Genomic DNA, 21,084 nt, shown 5'->3' on the forward strand with positions numbered 1-21,084 from the left:
GGGAGGAGCCTTCTGAAGTCTCTTCCTTCCTGTCCCTACAAGGTCAAGGTGCAACCTCCATGTCTGCCGTCAGGATGACTTGGAAAAAAGGAATTTTCTGTAAGAAATTCACTCCTTTTACCACTTCAGTGACATCATCAGGGGTTTGGGGCCAAATGGTTTACCCCACAATTACTGCTAGTACACAGTAATAGTATTTCTCCTTCTTTATATACCTAGCTACATAGGAAATACAAAATGTAGCTAATATCCATTAGAGCAGCATGATACTGTGTTTTTTTTAATACCCATTTTTAATGCATACCAATAGAGATGTATACCTTCTAGTAAAGGGTTACCATAATTTGGGTTATATTGCCCCAGGCAAATTGTGAATTGTCTATTTTACCCTGGTTTCTCTGGGGCCTTGTAATAGATTTGTTTGAAATTTAAATAAGACACAGTGATACCTTTATGGATAAGGAAAGAAGATCTTTGACATTTTGGGGTTCATGAGAGGATGGGGTTTCCATAAGAAAGCTTTTTGCTTACATGTATACAGAGGCGTAACCTGAAGCTTCTGGGCCCCAATGCAAAACCTGTAACAGGGCCCCCAACTATAATGCTTTATTCATACTACTGGGCTCCCTATATGGAGAAAAGAGGCCTTATGGGCCCCCTAAAGCTCCTGGGCCTGGGTGCAACCGCATCACCTGCACCCTCTATAGTTACGCCCCTGCATGTATATATTAACTTGGTGGGAATTCTCTTTTAATAAATAAAATGGTATATGGACAAGAATGAGATGAATAAAGTTAAAAGTTGTCTCAAGAAAGATTCTATGACCTGTCATAATTGACTAGGCATGTACAGTACATGAATGTGAGGTTTCCATAATTCTCAGCAGATGATGATCTAACATAAATATAGATTTACATGTATATTGTTTTAATGATCTTTCTTTTTTTTTTTCTTCCCAGGAATCATTTTTTACCAGGAATTTCGTGATGCGGCCTTACTGAATATATTCATGTTTTTTTTCGGGTAAGTAATTTAATCGTATTTGTTTGTTGGTCTTCTAAACAGAATGGATTGGCTAGAAGGCAACAAAACGTCTTGGCACATAAAAGGCAAATTTTGCAATAATCATTTTAAACTGTCTCATTCTGTTTAACTCATGTGACCTCCTATAAACTTGACACAGTATTTAGAAAACTAGAAATTTCCATAGATTTCCTTATCCATTCAATCAACGGACAAAATTCTAATGAATATTTAAAAAAATATTCTATAAACAATCATAACTTTTACTTACTTTTACTGGACCCACTCTAAATGCTACATAAATTGAGATGCTATATATGTGTATGGGAAGCATGGTAGCTCAGTGGGTAGCCGTGCTACCTTGCAGCATTAGTTTGAACCTAATCAAGGATAACGTCTACATGAAGTATCTGAATGGGTTTTCATCTCCGCCTCCAGTTTCCTCCCACATTCCAAAAATTGGCTCATATGTGAATGTGATAGGAAAATTAGATTCCAGGGGTACTGATGTGAATGGTGACAGCTTCTAAGCAGCACTGAAGAATATGTTGGTGCTAGATCAGGGAATAAAATTTAACGGGTCTTTGAATGTGGCAATAAAAAATACATTTTAAATTTTTTTTTTAAGTAGCAAAACGTAAACAACTATAGAAATTTGGTATCGCCATAATCATACTAACCTGCGGTATTAATTTGATATCTGATCTGAACCACACAGTGAATGTCGTTGAAAATAATAATAATGCTAGAATTGCAAATTTTGGTAATCTTGCCTACGGAAAAAAATTGAAATACAAGTGATTAAAATATTATATGCACCCAAAAATCAATGAAGACTGGACCTGCAAAAAACAAGCCAATGGAAAAATAAAAATAATATGTTTCTTGGAATGCGACAACACTGGAGCAATTTTTTTGTTTTGTTTAAAAAAAAATAAGTGTTCAAAAATAGCAAAACATAAAAAAGGTATACACTTGGTATTGTCATAATCATGCTGACTTGGAGAATAATGTTATCACATTATATATGAGCATCGTAAAAATGACATCCCCCAAAAAATATTTACCCATCCCACTCCCCCAAATTTATAAAAGTTATTCAATTCATTGTATGTAACCCAAAAGGAATGATGGCATTAAAAATACATGTAAAAATACATCTTGTCCTGCAGAATACAATTCCTCATGCAGCTATGTTGATGGAAAAAATTAAACGTTATGAATCTAGAAATGCGACAATGAAAAAAACAAATATAGGTTGGTCTCGTGTTCCCCATCCTCCTCACTGCAGGCTCGCTGCATCCCCCACAATGAGAAGGAGATTGAATGGAGCCGTGGTTGGTATGCGCAGTGCCGCTCTATTCGTTTTTATTGGGACTGCCAGAAGTAGCGAGTACAAAGTGCTCAGTAATTTCAGTCAGACCCATTCAGATGAATGGAGCAGTGAATGCACATGTGCAGCCAGCAATCCATTTAGTCTGGTGTCACTGCAGGTGGGAGAGGCATCCTCGCAGTGATAAGAAGAAGAGGCATGGGACCCTTATTCTCAGGATCGATGGGAGTCTTAGTGGATAGATGCACACCAATCATAAAGTTATCCCCTATTCTTTGGACAATTTTAGACTGGGGGATAAATAATATTTTTTTTTTTTCTTCTTTGGAGTTTAAATGCAGTGTTTGACATCATCTTTATATGAAATATCGATCTCTGGAAGCCGAATATTAGGGCTCCTTCACACTGGCATACTTGCATGAGCAATACGCAGGGAATGGAACCCATTGATTTCAATGGGTTCGTTCACGTTTACTTTTTTTGACAGCCCTTCAAATATTTGTAGACAACTATTAAGTCTCCTCTCGGCCTTCTTTTTTTCAAGCTAAACATTCACAGATCCTTTAACCGTTCCTCATAGGACATGATTTGCAGACTGCTCACCATCTTGGTAACTCTTCTCTGAACCTGCTCCAGTTTGTCAATGTCTTTTTTTAAAGTGGGGTGCCCAGAACTGGACACAGTATTTCAGATGAGGTCTGACTAAGGGAGCGTAGAGGGGGGATAATTACCTTACATGATCTAGACTCTATGCTTCTTAATACAACCCAGAATTGTGTTTGCCTTTGTGGCTGCTGCATCACAATGTTGACTCATGTTCAGTCTATTATCTATTAGTATACTCAAGTCTTTTTCACATGTGCTGCTGCTTAGCCCAATTCCTCCCATTCTGTATATGCTTTCTTCATTTTTCTTGCTCAAATGTAGGACTTTGTATTTCTCCTTGTTAAATACCATTCTGTTATTCGCCACCCACTGTTCAAGCTTTTCTAGATCTTTTTGAATCCTCTCTCTCTTCCCTAGTGTTAGCTATCCCTCCTAGCTTTGTGTCGTCAGCAAATTTGATCAGTTTCCCATCAATTCCCTCCTCCAGATCATTTCTAAAAATGTTGAACAACATATGGATTAATAAATTCCTAAGTTTCATTGCTTAAATTAAAACAAATCAAACGGTTTTAATATAAAAGTAAACTTGTCAAGTTATAATTTCTCAGATCACATATTAGTAGTTTTCTCAATAGGCCAAGTGTATATTGAATATTATTGATGTTTTTTTCCTTGTTAAAAAACTTGTCAAAAACTCCAATAAAAATAGTTTAAAAATAAAAGATGTTGAACAACACTGTGCCTAGGACAGAGCCTTGTGGTACCCCTCTTGATACATTCTTCCACTTGGATGTGCAGCCATTTATGACCACTCTTTGAGTACGATCACTCAGCCAATTGTGAATCCACCTAACAGTTGCCTTGTCAATCCCATATTTGGTCATTTTTCCAATAAGGATAGTATGAGGTACTTTGTCAAATTCTTTACTAAGGTCAAGATATACTATATCTACCGCATTTCCCTGATCAACCCAGTCGGTGATTCTATCATAGAAGAAAATTAGATCAGTCTGGCATGACTTGTTTGTTACAAACCCATGCTGGCTCCATTTTCATCCAAGTACTTGCATACATGCTGTTTAATAATTTGTGAAACACATTTGTAACTCATTAAGCTAAATAGCCATTAAAATCAGGGCGTTGTTGTGTCCCGTGCGCAAAAAAAAAAGGTACAGTAAAATACGCAAAAGCCACTCGTTCACGATGCAAATAAGTTGCTCTGAGCGTGCACAATTGTACATACGCCCGTGTGAAGAAGCCCTTAGGTTGTTTATATGGAGTCCCTACCTTGTTTTCATTAAGTCAGCAATAAAAACAAGTTTATGATTTTTTACAAGTCTGTCTAATTCCAGGCAATAAAAAAGCACTTTATAAATGGACGATCCATTAATTAGTCTAATGCTCCGCAGTAACGTCTGGCTTATTTTAGAGTCGCTTACACAGAAAATGAGGTTTTGTTTTATTCCATTTAGGCCTCTCAGAAACAGAAGTGCTCCACCAGACAATGAATATCATAATTAAGGGAGATAATTGCTGCAGAAAGCAGCCTGGTATGTAGGAAGACGAGCTTCTTGCATATTAAATGCTGATATTATGAAAGCCATAAAAAGTGAAGGGAAATAAAATGACTTTGTAATGTGTTAATCTATACGTTACGGGAAGTGGTTTTCAAATGAAATTATATTTTTCCAAGTAAATGATGCAATAAAGGAGTCGTTCTCAATCAGTCATTATTCATTTATGTTTTAATCTTCATTTCAATCCTATTTATCATCTGTACTTCACTAATATTACATTTTTTATGTAAAGAAGGTGACAAGCCTTTATGAAATATACTACGATAAAGATGATATCAAGTCTACTAAATCACCTAATAAAAAAAATTACTTCATGTTTGGTAATAATGTATGTGTAGTTCATAATACACGGACAGAAGGACAAGATAGATGGACAGAGGGTTGGACAAGATAGATGGATGGAGAGAAGGATAGAGATAGAATGGCCCCAGGGATGTAACTATAGGGGGTGCAGAGGTGGCAGTCGCTACCAGGCTCTAAAGCCTCAGAGGGCCCAAGGCCCTTCTATTACATAAGATAGCACCAGTATTAAAAATTACACGTCTGGTCTGATGCTGAGCTGCAGTAAGCAGTACATCGCTAGGTTGAGAACCGCTGATCAGTTGCGCTGATTGTTGAGAGACTGTGTTCATTAACCCCTGGCCATGACAGTGCACTCTTTCAGCCCACTGCTGCCTGATCTGTACCTCCAGTGTGACTGCAGATAAGACTGCTGACCTGTAATAAGGATAAGGATGATGATGTTGTTTGGAGCAAGAGTCTGTTGCATGTTGTGGTCTGCCCCAGTTCATCCTTTAACAACTGTGCTCCATGTTCCCTACTGGGAGTAATGGAACCAGATGGTCCCTGCAGGACAACCTCCATTGTATGCATGCCCTCCAACATGCTGTCCTCACTACCACCCATGACTGGATGGCCTATTCCCAGACCATTCTTTAGTAGGTAGGTGGCCCAATAACAGATTTTGCATTGAGGCTCAAGAGCTGCTACTTATGTTTCTTAATGTCCCTTTTATTAGAGACACTGACCCTTTCACAATTGGAGCTTCCCTGTATCGAAATTAGAGTGCAGCATAAAATCAATGAGCAGTTTTTTTCTTGTGAAAACACATTAGAATGGGAAAATCAAGCAACAAAGCGACTTCCAAGAAGGCCCTGCTCATCGGTGCTAGACTAGCCGGGGCCAGGATTTCATACACTGCCAACTTTACAGGGTTTTCTCCCGATACCATTTCTGAGAGTATACCGAGAATGGTGTGATCAAAGAAAAGCATCCAGCTAAATGGGATCTTGTGGACGTAATTTGTCACTGAAGAGAGTCTGAGAGGGATGTCAAGAGTCGTTCTGTCGAACAGGTGCTGCACATTCATGCAAATTGCAGCTGAATACAATGCTGGTGATACAACTAATGTGTTTGAATGTACAAGTTAATGTTCCTTCGCATGGGTGGGCTATGACAGTAGACAACCAGTTCCAGTCTCATTGCTACCTAAAAGAAACAGAACGGCAAGACTCTAATGGGCAACACAGCGCAAAAATAGGATTACTGAGCAGTAGCAAAACATGAACACTTGTTCATGTGGCAATTACAAGGAGCCTTCTGTCCGCATGGGCCAATATTCCTGCAGAACGATTTCAAAACCTAGTGGAATCTATGCCACCACAAATTACTCCGGTCCTAAATGTCAGTGGAGGGCCATTCAGTGTGATATATTATAATATAGTGTGTGTGTGTATGTATGTATGTATATATGTGTATATATATATATATATATATATATATATAAAATATATTAGTATGTGTTCCTGTAACCGTATATTTTAGATGAACATAAGATGTAATTTCAATAAAATGTTTTTTTGTTTAGTATATTCTGTAAAGATCAAAACTGAACATCTTGCTGCCTAAAATCATTTGTTCTTTATGGCTTAGTCTGAAACAGCCTCTTCTAAGCTACATTTAATCAAAAATTGGAGTTACAACCTGAGGTTCTGTTGCCAGATTCTACTAAATGCATTGTGACATTTCTAAAGGAGAACAAATCTGTTTGACAACCATGTCTTCTGGGAATGGACAGTGCTGGCTGCGATGCATCCCTTTAATTTTTGTACTCACTTCAGACGTTTTTTTGTCCCCAATGAGCCAAAGCTCAAAGAGAAGAACAGACAAAATGAAATAAAAGGGCCAACTGAGATAACATTATTTTATATGAATGACCCAATACAACTTTCTCTTTTTGTTACCTTCATAATATGGCAGAGCAAATCCTTTATATAATGATGAAATCATTCTCCTTAGAACCTGCACAAAAGTAATTATCGAAAACCTTCAGGTATTTATTCCATGCCAATTGCCTATTAGCCATTAGAAGCCTGGAGCACGATCTGAAAACCTGGTCGTCTTACAATTTGTCTTTGTTGGGCAGGGTCCATTTGGTCAGCATGACATGGCTCTCGAGAATTTAATATTTATTTAAGGCTCTCGCCATCCCAATTCCCTCGGCAGTCCTAAAACTCCTTCAATCTAAACTCTTATCTTTCCTTTGGTCCAATAAATTCTGCCGGATTTCTCAATATACTTTATATGCAATCTACTATCTTAGAGGTTGTGGGGGTTCCTAACTTACTAAATTATTACCATGCAGCCCAGTTGTTACAGTTGACCAGGTTTTTTTTCCATTGTTACAAACTGGCCCCTCCACTCTCTTGATCATATGTTTTGGTGTGACTCGTAATAGGCCACCAATACGCTTCCCAGCTTTTTCCCTCTCTGAGCTTATAGGGTAGATTGGAGGCCAAACCTCAACCTATATCTAATATTTTTGGAAACCTGGAATTTTCCCCAGGCCTTGCTGTTAATGTATTTGGGTGGTAGATATCCAAAGGGCTTACAATAGTAATTAGTTATGTAGGTTTTTGCTCTGTTCACTCGATTCTTGCCTCAGAAACATTTTTTCTCCATCAGATCAAACATTATATGTTGTCCTTATCCTATAACAGAAAGGCCTTAGCGAAATGTTCCTATTCGAAAGAGTCTGTTATTCAACTCCTGGTGGGCCTGTGTCAATATCAAGCATTTAAGCAAACTTCATTTCCCCTTTTAGGTAAACTGTTGTGTATGGACAGCAGGGAAGGCAAATAGGTTAGGAGCTTCCCATACGTTTATTGGTATTGGGTTTACTGTTTTATTGGTATTGGGTAACATAGTCATACAACGTATGGTGCAAAGATTTATCTTGCTACGCACGAATACAGGTCCAGCATATATTGAACACAGCACATCGGGTATCCATATATGATGAAATATTAGTCAAGTAATTGTGAGCTGTTTAGAACTGAAAACTTAGGAGAAAGCCCTTAAGGATTCCCCGGTTGCTCATATAATAAATATTCACTCAGACATCGTATCCATAGCAACTGCAATCTTATGTTTGTGAGTATAACATTAAAAATATAACCCTTAACAAACATTAGTTAAAGGGGTTGTCCCGCGAAACAAAGTGGGGGTATACACTTCTGTATGGCCATATTAATGCACTTTGTAATGTACATTGTGCATTAATTATGAGCCATACAGAAGTTATTCACTTACCTGTTCCGTTGCTGGCGTCCTCGTCTCCATGGTGCCGTCTAATTTTCAGCGTCTAATCGCCGGATTAGACGCGCTTGCGCAGTCCGGTCTTCTTCTTTTCTGAATGGGGCCGCTCGTGCCGGAGAGCGGCTCCTCGTAGCTCCGCCCCGTCACGTGCCGATTCCAGCCAATCAGGAGGCTGGAATCGGCAATGGACCGCACAGAAGCCCTGCGGTCCACCGAGGGTGAAGATCCCGGCGGCCATCTTCGCATGGTAAGTAAGAAGTCACAGGAGCGCGGGGATTCGGGTAAGTACTGTGCGGTTTTTTTTTTAAGCCCTTGCATCGGGTTTGTCTCGCGCCGAACGGGGGGGCTATTGGGGAAAAAAAAAAACCGTTTCGGCGCGGGACAACCCCTTTAATACTTAATATCTTAATAAAGGAAAAATGGAAGAGATATTAGACTCAAAAGAGAGAGAGCAGAAGGAAAGAAAAAAAGAAAAGAAAAAAAAGGAGGGCGGGGGTGAAAGGAACAGAGTGGCAGAATATGGCACTAGCTGTGTCCAAACTCTCAATTCCTGTTTCCATCATGGAAGCAGCCTACAAAATTCTAATACATTGGTACTTGACCCCTCAGATATTGTTGCAAATGTTTCTGGGCACATTGGGTTGGTGCTTAAGGTGGGACAATTCCCCATATGGTGCAATTGCCCCAAACTTTGCTGCTTCTGTACTTAGGTTTATGCGTTAATATTTACTATGCCTCACATCAGCAAATGTAAATCACCCTGGGAGGCTCTCCCCAGAAAGCGGATACCTGATATATCTGGACATACTTATAGATGGATATCCTTATTCTTCCTGGTAGCTAGAATAGCAATTGCGCTCCTGGAGGAAAGCATCAGTCAGTATTGATTTAGTTAAGATTAAGTTGTCTTGCATAATAGTCAATGAAAAATTGGGGGCTATACTCGCAGATTCCAATGCTTTCTTTGAGAGAATGTGGTTCTCATAGTACCAATATTCCCTTATCATGCAGTTGTGGAATCCTACTGCCCGTGCTCAGAGCCCACTGGAGTCTATCAGCCAATCCAATCATGCCTTTTCCTCTCCATCGCTGTAATTAAGATCTCTGTTGCTTGCTGGCTCCATCTATGGATGGGTACCTCAGGTTTCCTTGCCTTTTCCCATCTTCTTCCTTGCTCAATTTGCACTTTTTCATTCCTACCTTTCCCAATCCCCCCGGTGTTTATCCATGTCTTGTCCTATGTTCCAGTTCATTAGGGGTCCAGTGTAACAATTGTTTGTTTCTCCTGGGATATGTATATTGGATACCAACTATTATTTTAACCATGGCGAAAAAACTGCGGAAACCCTCTCTTTTTATTGTTACTCATAAATCTTTTATAACTGTGGGTCTCTTGTTATGTTACTAATGATACTCTATCATTTTGGATGTTGAATTCTTGATGTTTTTGACCTCTTAGTCATACTCATTCTCTTTGGTTATACTGAAAATTCTATAAAACTTATGTGAATCAAAATCTTCATGCAAAATGTATTTAAAGGGGTTCTTCAATTTGGACAATCCTTACTTATTAGAAGGGTCCCTTGAAAAACACCAAATTACAAAGTGCCTTCTTGCTAAAACCATCGGTGATGATCAGCAATCTGTGGGGAAACCAGGCACTTCATGTTTAGCTGTTATTCAGCGCCACCACAGGTGAAATTAAGTTTTACACACTACCCATTCAAATCAATGGATTACTTGTGTAATAAACATTATGGTTCCTCCAAAGTGGAAGACAGTCTTTGTACTTATGCTCCACTCTAACCGGGAAATGAGATACCTGAAGAGGGGACCCCCTCTATTAACTCAGAATTCTCTAATAGGATATATAAAAATGGGTTTTCTAAATGGGTCAACCCCTTTAATGTGTACCACTAAAGAAAATGAAAAAGTGCCCGTAAGTGTTCAGGAACACAGTTAAGCAGTTGTGTGTAATTTGAGCCCCTAACTACAGTGCCAAATGTACTGCCATGACGGAAGCCATGCCTTAGACACAGGCCATGTTCACCTCGTGTTTCTGTCATGTTGACCGGTATTGGTGGTTTTTGCAAGATTCTATGCCAAATATGCACTGGAGTCCTCCAACGCAGATGTGAACGGAGCCTTATTTGTACTGCACCGTCGTACAATTACCATTGTAGCAGTAAGTTGAAGAAAAGACACTTGGCTGTACCCATTTGGGCTATAACTGTTTCTACTCTATAGCAACAGTGTGTGCCGTGCTGGAGAAGGCAGTATTTTTGTAATATATGCACGGCTGCCTTTGCTGTCATGTCAGATTTCAGCCTGAAATAGAGCGTTCTTCAGTGACGAATGCCGGAGATATTTATAACTCGAGTTATAAAACTTTTCTTGTGCATTAAACGATTTAGGGATTAGCAAAGTACAGAGATAACGTATGACTCCACTGAATAATAATGTTTGTTCTCTTCATCTATCAAGCTCTCTGTTCTCATTATTTATGAAGCCATTTGCTTTGGTTGGCTTTCCCCCACCTGATTAAGCCTTTCTTAGAAACCGTCCAATGTTAAATGTTTTCCAACTTCTCAGCCTATAAAATGATGTAGTGTAATAATTTATATCGGACTTGAAGGATTCGGCATACTGTATTCTATTGTAAATGAGTCAGCAGCATATAGCACATTATATGTATGTATAATTCATTGTGTTCCTGCAGGTGCCTCTTGTCTTTCCTTGGAGTATTTTTAATTGCTAGAAACCAAGAGAAACGTAATTTCCAAGAACCTTATATCAACTTTGGGGAAATTCCTGGTAAGTATTATAATTTTAGATTGTATTGACGAGTTATAAATCTGTAGTCTTATACGTTCCAGTACAATGAGCTTTGTTATAGCCAATACTGCCTTGTGGGAATTTATGACGGGTAATTACTGTACTTCTGCTAATGAGCCTTTCACAATTAATCGGTTCAGCAGGATACAGTGGATGATCCCCAAGAGCGGAGCGTCATTCTGAATGTGCTGCCCTATTACTGCTATAATATCTAGCAGCAAATGAACCCACGTTTTGATTGTTGAGCTAAAAAGATTGTGATTGCTTCACATCGCCCCTATCTGTGTAATCAAATGGTTGGTAACTCAACTTTATTATGGTGCTTATAGTTTAGATAATGCGGAGTCCGGGGAGCTGAGTCTCATACTCACCCGTCCCCCATTCCCGCAATGTCCCCCTGCAAAGTCCATGTGTGCATAGCAAGCTTGACTTTTTTCAGAAAACTGTGCATGCGCCTCCACTAAAGTTGAATGGGAATGCATCCACACATCTAACTTAGTTTATGGTACTTATAGTTGATAACCGGTGTCATTTAAGTTTGACATGCTTATAGGAGTTGTCCAGGATTAGAAAAAAAAAACATTTTTTCCCCTTCTCCCAGAAACAGCACCACATCTGACTGTGTGCTGTGATTGGTATTGCAGCTTGTCCCCTTTAAAGTGAAAATACTTCTTTTATTTTTTTTTTCTTTCTTTTTAAATGGGTTCAAAGAGAAGTGGAGCTACTCCAACAGGCTATGAGATCCAGTTGGTATGATTTAAGTGTGAAGGATATTACTAGAGATGAGCGAACATACTCGGTAAAGCACTACTCGTCCGAGTAATGTGCTTTATCCGAGTACCTCCCCGCTCGTCCTGAAAGATTCGGGGAGCGCCGCGGAGCGGGGAGCTGCAGGGGAGAGCGGGGAGGAACGGAGGGGAGATCTCTCTCTCCTTCTCTCCCGCCCGCTCTCCCCTGCTCCCCGCCGCAACTCACCTGTCAGCAGCGGCGCTCCCCGAATCTTTCAGGACGAGCGGAGAGGTACTCGGATAAAGCACATTACTCGGACGAGTAGTGCTTTACCGAGTACGTTCGCTCATCTCTAAATATTACTGATTAAAATATAATTCTAAGTTGCTCTTGGCCCATAATATGCCACAGTCCTACAATGGGGCGTAGTAGTGCAGCCTAAATGAAAACTAGAAATACTGGGCTAGTGGTGGAACCTTTGGGTACGTGGAATCAGTGGTGGTCCTTGCAGTTAGACCTCCACTGATCAGATAGTTATTCCCTACCCTGTTGATAGGGGATAACTTCTTTTGGTGGGACAACCCATTTGAAACCAGAAATACTGGGCTAGTAGTGCAACCCTTTTTATGAATCACAATTGAGACCAGGGAAGTAAATGTAACTCCTCTTTATTACACTACCAACTAGCTCATTGATGTGTTTCGGGTACACAGCCCCTTCCTCAGAATGTCTGAGTAGAATGTGGCTCTTCAGTAACTTGCAGCCTGAACGCATTCAGGGAGAGAAGAGATGACTCTGAATGCACACAGGCTGCCAAGTACTCAGGAGCCAAGTTCTGAGGAAGGGGCTGTGTCCCCGAATCATTAGCTGGTTCTTAGTCAATGAGCTGGTACTTTGTCTAATGAAAAGGAGTCGGGTTTACTTCCCTGGTCTGAATTGTGATTTATGAAAGGGGTTGCACTACTAGCCCAGTATTTCTAGTTTCAACACCAAAAGAAGTTATCCTCTATCAACAACAGCGTAGGGAATAACTATTAGATCAGTGTGGGTCTAACTGCAAGGACCCCCACTGATCCCAAGCACCCAAAGGTTCCCGAATGAATGGAATAGGGGTGAACCCTTAGATAGCACTGCTCCATTCATTTAAATAGGACTTCAAACACTCAGCTGTCACAGTCCCATTTAAATAGGACTGCAAGCACTCAGCTGTCACTGTCCCACTGAAATGAATGGAGTGGCAGTGCGCATGCTTGGCCGTCACTCTATTTAAACTGTGACACTCAGGATCTGTATTCTAGTGACCAGACCCCTAACTGATCAGCTATTCTGAGAATAAGGGATAACTTCATTTGGTGGGACAACCCCTTTAAGCTACACAAATACAATTTTCCTACATGTATAGAAAACATAACATTTACAGTTCACTTTTAGGCACACTTCATAGTTAAAGGGGTTTTTCAATTTTTCTTTTTTTTTTTAATTACCCCCTTTGATGCTCAAACATTTATTTATAACTTACCATGATGCCATCATATGATCGCTGATATCACCAGGTTTTCTGACTCTGGCGGTGTCATCTAGAGATGTCACATAGGCTTCTAATGTAGACGCTCAAATAGCCGAGCATTTGTACTTGGCTAACTCCAGCAGTCCTATTGAAAGTGAATTGAGCGGCACAGGCCATGTGTCACCACCGCTCTATTCAATCTCCTCCTCTGTGTGTAGGGGAGTGCAGTAAGCCCACAATGGGATGGGGGGGCATAGGACCCCCATTTTTGGGGATAGATGGGGGCCTCAAAAGCAAGATCCCGACCGATCATAAAGTTATCCCCTATATTGTGGATAGGGGATAACTCAAGATTTTGGATCAATCTTTTTAATGCCTGATCATAATTGACAGAAGAAAATTGCTAGCAGTCCCATGTAAAACCACAGAAAACAAATTATGATTGACAATGAGAAAAAACAAGGTATACTCTTGGCATTCATTTCAAGATTGGTGCCCAATCAATACGTTTGGTGTATGCGCTGGGAGTTTTCCTTTTTGTGTAGGCCGAATGTATGCCATAATTATATACATAAATATATTGCTGAATCTAGCTATCTCCTGCTTTTTATTTGCTTAGCCTGTCATTGGAAAAAGGGATGGGCTTTCTGCACAAGAGAGTAAAAGCTTTGAAAAGAAAGGTAAAAAAAATAGCCGCTGACTAATCCGATATAACTTGATTAAGAACAGCTCACTGTCCTTTTATGGAGTAAAAGTTCCACTAACTTCAACTAATAGATGAAAAGGGTAACTAACTACATCTCCTGTTTTTCCAAAACTTATTGAAGTGCTTATACTTATAGGTGTCCTAATTCATGTTAAATATCCCAAACCTAAATGATGATGTTCTGCAAAAGAATTAACTATTGATAAGATACTTTACTACTTTTGTATTAAAGGTTTTTGTATTAAATGGCCACACCAGTGATTTTTTTTCATTCATTATCTATCTAGCCTCCCCAGTATATATAAGTCGGCTAGTCCAACCCCAATTTTAAAAAAATTGGGACACTGTAAAATGTAAGTAAATGTAAAGAAAAAAAAAGAATTAAATGATTTAGAAATATCATTAACCATATAATATTTACAACAGAACACATATCAGAAGGTGGAAGTGAAACATTTTTCCATTTATTCCTAAAGACTCCTTTATGAATTGACGTCAGCAACACATTTTACTTCAGTCCATTTCAAATGAGCTTTGGTCCAGAGAAGACGCCGGTGTTTCTAGATTGTGCTGATCTATGACTTGTTCCCTGCATGATACAGATTTAATTTGTATTTGTGGATTGTACAGCAAACTGTATTCACAGACAATGATTTCTGGAAGTGTTTTTGAGCCCATGCGGTGATTTGTATTACAGAATCATGCCTGTATTTAATGCACCTGAGGGGTCGTAGATCTGGGGCATCCAATATTGACCATCGGCCTTATACCTTGCGTACATGAATTTCTCCAGTTTCTCTGAATCTTTTGATAATATTTACTGTAGATGCTGGCATGTTCAAAGTCTTCACAATTTTACATTGAGGAATATTTTTCTGAACTTGTTCCACAATTTTTAGACAGTGTTTTACACAGATTGTTACACCTATTTTGCTCCTCTGATCTCAATTCGGACCAGCTCAGGTTTACTTGGGTTTATGTATTGTCATACTGGTCAGTTTTTTTTTTTGTATGACAGGCAGTCAGTTGTGGGGTGTAGGAATGGAAAGATGTGTTTTCACCAAAGGCGTCCTTTAGTTTGTTTGCCTGACATTTGCCTCCACTGAAATGAATGGAAATTCCTGAAGATATGTCATCAATAGCGTATGGCTAAATAGGAGGTTGTCCACGTCAACTACACGCTCGCTGGTGAGGCCAATTCAGGATAGGCAGATCTAGCCACTGCCATAGCAGGGGAACATCTGTCCATCAATTGTATTGGACAGGAAAAACCCTTTCAGTGAGCCTAGCTCAACATAGGACAGCTCTGTTCTAAATAAACACAGAAGGCATCAGCTATGACTTTGAGTGATAGATGTTTCTTTGGCTCTCCCCTTCATGTCTATGTATACAATTATGCAGCTTATGTTACAAAAGTCAGTTCCTATCTGTCTATGACTATAATGCCTTGCGCCAGTAGGAACACCAACTCTGCAGCATAAACTGCTGCTTTAGCTAGTGCAATACTGTGTTGACTACCGGTAATAGAAAAGATACATTCACAAGTCCATTTTCGGTCAGAGATCATGAGTATGTTTTGATCATTTCCATGTTGACAGATGTTTGCACTTTCCAAATGAGGACTCTCCATGCCCTCATGTTTTCCACAATTAGAGATTTCCACAGGCAGGGAATTGGACGCGTTCTTCTTGAATGCAGCATACTGTAAGAATCCCAATTAGACCTGAGCCAGAAGAAGTCCCATAGGTAGAGGATTATCTCATTCAGTCTTGTGAGCAAAAGTGAATCATGTTTAGCTGCAAGATGAGAAGAGTTTGAGCTGCACCAGTCTAACACTCTCATCTAAGAAATATTCTCAAACACATAAGCGTGTCCGTAGAAGAAAATAACTGCTTTATGTAAAATTGACAGTTTTTCATGTGTCTATTTGATAATGGGATTAAATAGTCACTGCTGAACTTACATCATGAAATGTGTGAAATATGAAAATTTCCTTAGAGGGGTTGTTCAGGTTTTTAAAAAAAATGCCTTTCCCCCAAAAACAATTCTTGTTGATTGGCTGTGTTTTAGTTATTCAACTCTATTCAGTTGAATGGAGTTGAGCTGCTATAGCAGACGCAGCCCAATGACTAGAAGTGACAACGTTTTAGCAGCAAAAACTGAACCACTTTCTTATCTATTGCAAAAGGGATATTCTGGAGATGGGGCTTTTTTTCCAGCTTTCACCTATCCATTACCCTCCAGTCCCGGGACAGAATTTTGTCTTGAAACTCGAGTGTCAATTTAACAAAATCCATTGATGAAGTGTGAAAAGAGCCTATCCCAAAATCTATAATTTTATAAGCAGATCTGTCATATGAAATAACTCCAGCAATATATTGTGCAGTGCCAAATAGTGAGCCTACTGACATCACAGTAAATTCCAAAATCTTCTCAATTGTGCCAAAACCTTTTTTTGCCTTTACTGTCAGCACCACCAGCCCACTCAAATATCCTGGACAGAAGGTCAGAGTCAACATCAGGCAAATCTATGCAGATGCCGGGGTGCACTGGGCCTACAGGGCTTGGGAAAACATGTTCTACGCTTGTCAAAAGCATGGGTGGGATAGACATGGACCTATGGCTGCTTTGGCTCACCAAATAGCTCAGATACACACGGACAACCATCTAACCATAAAAGAGAAGACTGAGTTTGAGCAGCCAATGACAATCATAGAATGGTAGAGTTGGAAGGGACCTCCAGGGTCATCGGGTCCAACCCCCTGCTCAGTGCAGGATTCATTAAATCATCCCAGACCAATGGCTCCAATGGTCTTTTTAATTAGATACAACAATGTTGGTTGGGCAGAAGTTGATAACCCTACAAAGAACTCCAACAAAATATTCTCCTCCTTATCGACATTATGTCTGTAGAGAGTGGTGGGGCAAAGATGATGAGTTCAGTTTTATCCACATTAAGTTTTAGTACGCGAGAAGAGGAGGAGGAAATAACCAATAGACACCAGTGAAAAAGAACCTGCCATGGGATCAAGTCAGTGGGGCTGGCAGCACAGGCATGCAGCTACAGTCCCATTGACTATATTCTCCTTTTTTATTTTCACAATTGCTTCCATTAACTCGGACTGGCACTTCTTAGATCCAGCTCCCGGTGCTGTGTGCTTGTCAAATGGGTGGTCCTCACTACTCCCTGTCAATAACTGATGTAGAACTTAAAGTTACCAATTGATAATAAGCAGAGGGGATTGCCCACTTGACACATTGACAGTGCCAGGAGTCGGATCTAAGAAGAGCCCCTCCGGGAGAATGGAGGCAAATATGGAAAGAAGTCGGTGGGGCTGTGGCTGCTGAGTTAGGCAACCAGCCCTGTTTACTTTATCCCATGGCAGTTCCTCTTTAACTCATTACTTTATGTTATACTAGTGTGCTGTAAAACTTCATAATTTAGTAAGACTTAGCACCTTATAATGAGTGACTCGACTTGCTTTAGATTATATTCTTGCAGTGTGTTGAATATAGGTCAAAAGGGCAGCTTAACATTTCCCGTCAACAACTTGTCTGAGTAACACAACTAACATCTGAATGGGAAAATAAAATGTAGAATGAAGATTTTTCATTAACTCTATTTTTTTCTCTCCGTAGGGATGGAAACAGTGGATAAAATCCAGCCAAATTCAAACAGCATTACATATGGGGCTCTGCTTAATTAGTTACGCGGCAGCCAAAGCCGAGAGATGAAAGTCAAAGGAAAGGGGTCGTGAAGTAGCTGCATTTATTTATTGCCCAAGATTTTCAGCGCTGTCTCTTCTCTGTGTCTCAGATCATTTTCTGTTCATTTTTTATGTGTTTTAGACAAGAAAACATGTTACGTTTCTCTAGAACCTTTGATATCTTTACAGTTTCAAAACTCGAATGCTGCACAATCTCAAGAGTTTGGACTGGTCCTCATTTGCTAATGATAAACTCTAAGCAGTTGGTCTGTATAATTATTGCATAAGCCTTGTGGAATTTATTTGTTTTTTTTTGTCACATCTTCTCAGGGAGGTGGAAGTTATGTACACGTTTTCATATTCCGTTCGCAATGTTAAATGTACAGATGTCATGTTTTCATATTTCGAGGTACCTCAAGGCTGTAAGGAAGGTTGCAAATATTGTGCAAATGTTCTGCTTTAATGTATTGGATGATTGACACTTTTTTTTTTCAGTTGAGAGCGTATTGTTTTATAGTAACTCCAATATTAATGATTTAGAGTTGCACACAAGTTGCATGAAAGTTGCGTGACCGTAACTAATGAAGCTGTAATTTATAAGTTGCACTACGATGGAAATTGGAACTGTTGCATGACAAGTATGTGTGGAAACCTTGCTTTGAAGTTTACTTACAATGATGCCTGTTACTACATCTCCTGTTAAAGCTGTTATATGGCTTGTTTGAGGTAAGTTTTTTTTCTAACACACCCACTCCCTTCCCATGAACACAGCATAACAGAGATAATACTCTGCTCTCCTAGTTCTCTGGACTGCCTGTTGATGCATTGTTTCCAGGCTGCAATCAGTCTGTGATGTCTCATAAACCTGCTGCTGCAGCCAGTGATAGAGCCCAATGATCATCATGGCTGCAGCAGCCTGTTTACAGGATGTCAAGGGGTGACTGCAGCCTGTAAACAATACTTCAGCAGGGAGACCTGGAGCCACCGGCTGCAAACGAGCAGGGAGAGTGGAGTATGATCACTTTGTTATGTTGTGCTCACGGGGACATTGGTGTTAGACCAAACTGTTAGCTCGTACAATTCCTTTAAAGTCATGGCAGGTGATGCAGCAGAGGGAATTGGTCACCTAAGTACTGTACAAGTCCTCACTTTGGTTGCATCTTTTGAAAATACAGTATGCTCTAGTTATAGGGGTTTTTAGATGCTTTCCCATAGAAAATAGCTGAAGAAGTGCATGTGCGTACAAAAGTAGACACCAAAAAAGCTTATGGAAAACACATGAAATTCATGGTGCTTTTTACAAGCTAGCACAGCTTGGTACTAATTTTATCAGCATGAGATGTTTAGCTGGAATGTCCCAAAAATAGCCATGACAAAGTTCTGAAAACAGAAGATAAACTTACGGTGGAGGTCTTCTGACTACAGATTAGGGTTTTATGTTTCCATTCTTATTACAAACATAGCAATAAGCTGCTATTTAACATGAAAAAAATGGCAAAATGTACAGCGTGTCCAGTCAATCAGGAATAGTCCATGTATGGCGAGAGGTCCAAGATCTTCGCTCAGTGGAGCACCTGTATGAGAAGTGTAATTGAGCCATGTCCTCTGCCTTACACACTCTAGAAACTAGATGTCTTTGTTTGATGTGGTCTCACTGGAAATGATCCTGTGCTTGGTTCTCATTCTGGGTGATTAGGTAGACCCTTGGAGATATTAGTATGTGTAGTTTATACTAGGTACATCTACAGTTTGAAAAACCTGCTGACTTCCCGTCATGTTCTATTATATGTGGCAAGGGGTTATCACAATATTTTTACTTATCGGCTATTCACATGATAGGGAAAAAATGTCTGATCGATGGGGGTTCAAATCCTGTGACCACCATGAAGCAGGAATTCCCATTGAATGAAAGACTAGCATGCGCACTTGCGTTCCAAACATCTTTGTGGGGCTGCCAAGGAAATGCCAAGTACAGTGCATGATAGTTTCTGGCAGTCATGTAGAGATGAATGGAATGGCAGCACACACGCTCAACCACCGCTTCATTCATAAAATAGGGACCCCCATTCTTGTGATCGGTGGGGGTCCCAGTGGTTGGACTCCTACTAATCAGACACTTTCCCCCTATCCTTTTGATAGGAGATAAATCTAAATCTTGGAATAAGGCCCAATACATGTTAAAAGCACCCAAAGCATGTTCTTTATATCCACCACAAAGAATCCTGATCTTGCTGGTTCTCACTGTATGAAGTAAAATGAGGAGTCATGGAATGCAATAAAAAGGCGTTTTGCTTAAAGGAGGTTTTCCAGGCAAATACTATTGATTACGTCTGATGTCTCTAAAACATGTTTGAATATAGAGATTTGAATGGAAATTTTTAGACCGCCCGTAAACATGTGCTCCCCTAATTCTTGAAGCAGACGTTCAGGATGTAGCATGGTGATATGAAGTTGCCTGCTATCAGGACTGTAATAGTAAGGACAGGTAGGCATTATATCTTCAAACTGTAGACCCACAGCTGAGATAATACTAGAGGGAAGCCTCCTAGTGCTGCATGCTAAGATGAATTTTCATTGTTGCCTAGAGTGTTTCTGATGAGTTATGGTAAATAACTAGCAATTTCCTCTATATAATCACTATATTTACATCTACCATGGTCCCTTTTATTGGAAATTCTGCATATAATTTATTTGTTAAAAGCTGCTATGTAACGGAGTGGTGAACATTGCAGAATGATCCGTTGAGTGTGTGGGCTTGTTTTTGACTCTTAATCCTGATATGATGTATGTTTGTGTATTTTGTTGCTTTACATTCCTGTTTATAAAAAAAAGGTGCTGAAAAAGTCATTTCAGATGTATCCACATACACTGTAAATATGTATTATGCAAAGATTCACTGTATATACGGAGGGCAATAAATTCTTACAAACTGAAAGCAGACCTGATTACACTTGTTCATTTGTTTGTAACCCTTGCTTACTAAAAGCCCATTTAGACGAAACGAATGTCGGGCAAACGATGCCCAACACTCGTCCCCGCGCATACTCGCTCTCATGCTGCTGCACGGGAGCTAGTATTACTGGCTCACAGCGGGGCGGCTGGAGGAGATTCTCTCCTCAGTCTCCTTTGCCCCTCTCCATTGACCTAACATAGCGGCCGTTCAGTACTGAACGGCTGCTATTTACACTGAACTCTCATAGTTCAGCTCATTGTCCATCGTTTATGCAGCATAAACTATGGACGATGAGCTGAACAATGATCGTTCAGTATTGAACGGCCGCTATGTTAAGTCAATGGAGAGGGGCAGGGGAGAGTGAGGAGTAAAATCTCCCGCAGCCTCCATGCTTCCCTGCTGGCTTCTCTGTGAACAAGCCAGCGATACTAGCTCCCGTGCAACAGCATGGGAACAAGGACACACAGGGACGAGTGTCTGGCATCGTTTGCCCGACATTCGTCCCGTTTAA

The 21,084-nt window shown here is 40.0% G+C and overlaps 1 protein-coding gene across 2 annotated transcripts in view; it reads left to right on the top strand.

Annotated features, from left to right (window-relative positions):
• The window catches only part of NIPAL2 (NIPA like domain containing 2), a 143,255-nt gene extending 122,716 nt beyond the window's left edge, over positions 1–20,539 (top strand). Inside the window, exons 9-12 of one of the 2 annotated variants that reach the window (XM_066578400.1) lie at positions 960–1,023; positions 10,856–10,950; positions 13,827–13,887; positions 17,553–17,625. In XM_066578400.1, the coding sequence (XP_066434497.1) occupies positions 960–1,023; positions 10,856–10,950; positions 13,827–13,870 (203 nt within the window). In that variant the 3' untranslated portion in view covers positions 13,871–13,887; positions 17,553–17,625. Of the gene's footprint in view, positions 1–959; positions 1,024–10,855; positions 10,951–13,826; positions 13,888–17,552 lie in introns of both variants that reach the window. The other variant, XM_066578399.1, reaches the window with a different exon arrangement.
• The last annotated feature ends 545 nt before the right edge of the window (positions 20,540–21,084 follow it).

This window comes from Eleutherodactylus coqui, chromosome 9 (assembly GCF_035609145.1).
Source record: "Eleutherodactylus coqui strain aEleCoq1 chromosome 9, aEleCoq1.hap1, whole genome shotgun sequence".
Lineage (NCBI taxonomy): Eukaryota > Metazoa > Chordata > Amphibia > Anura > Eleutherodactylidae > Eleutherodactylus > Eleutherodactylus coqui.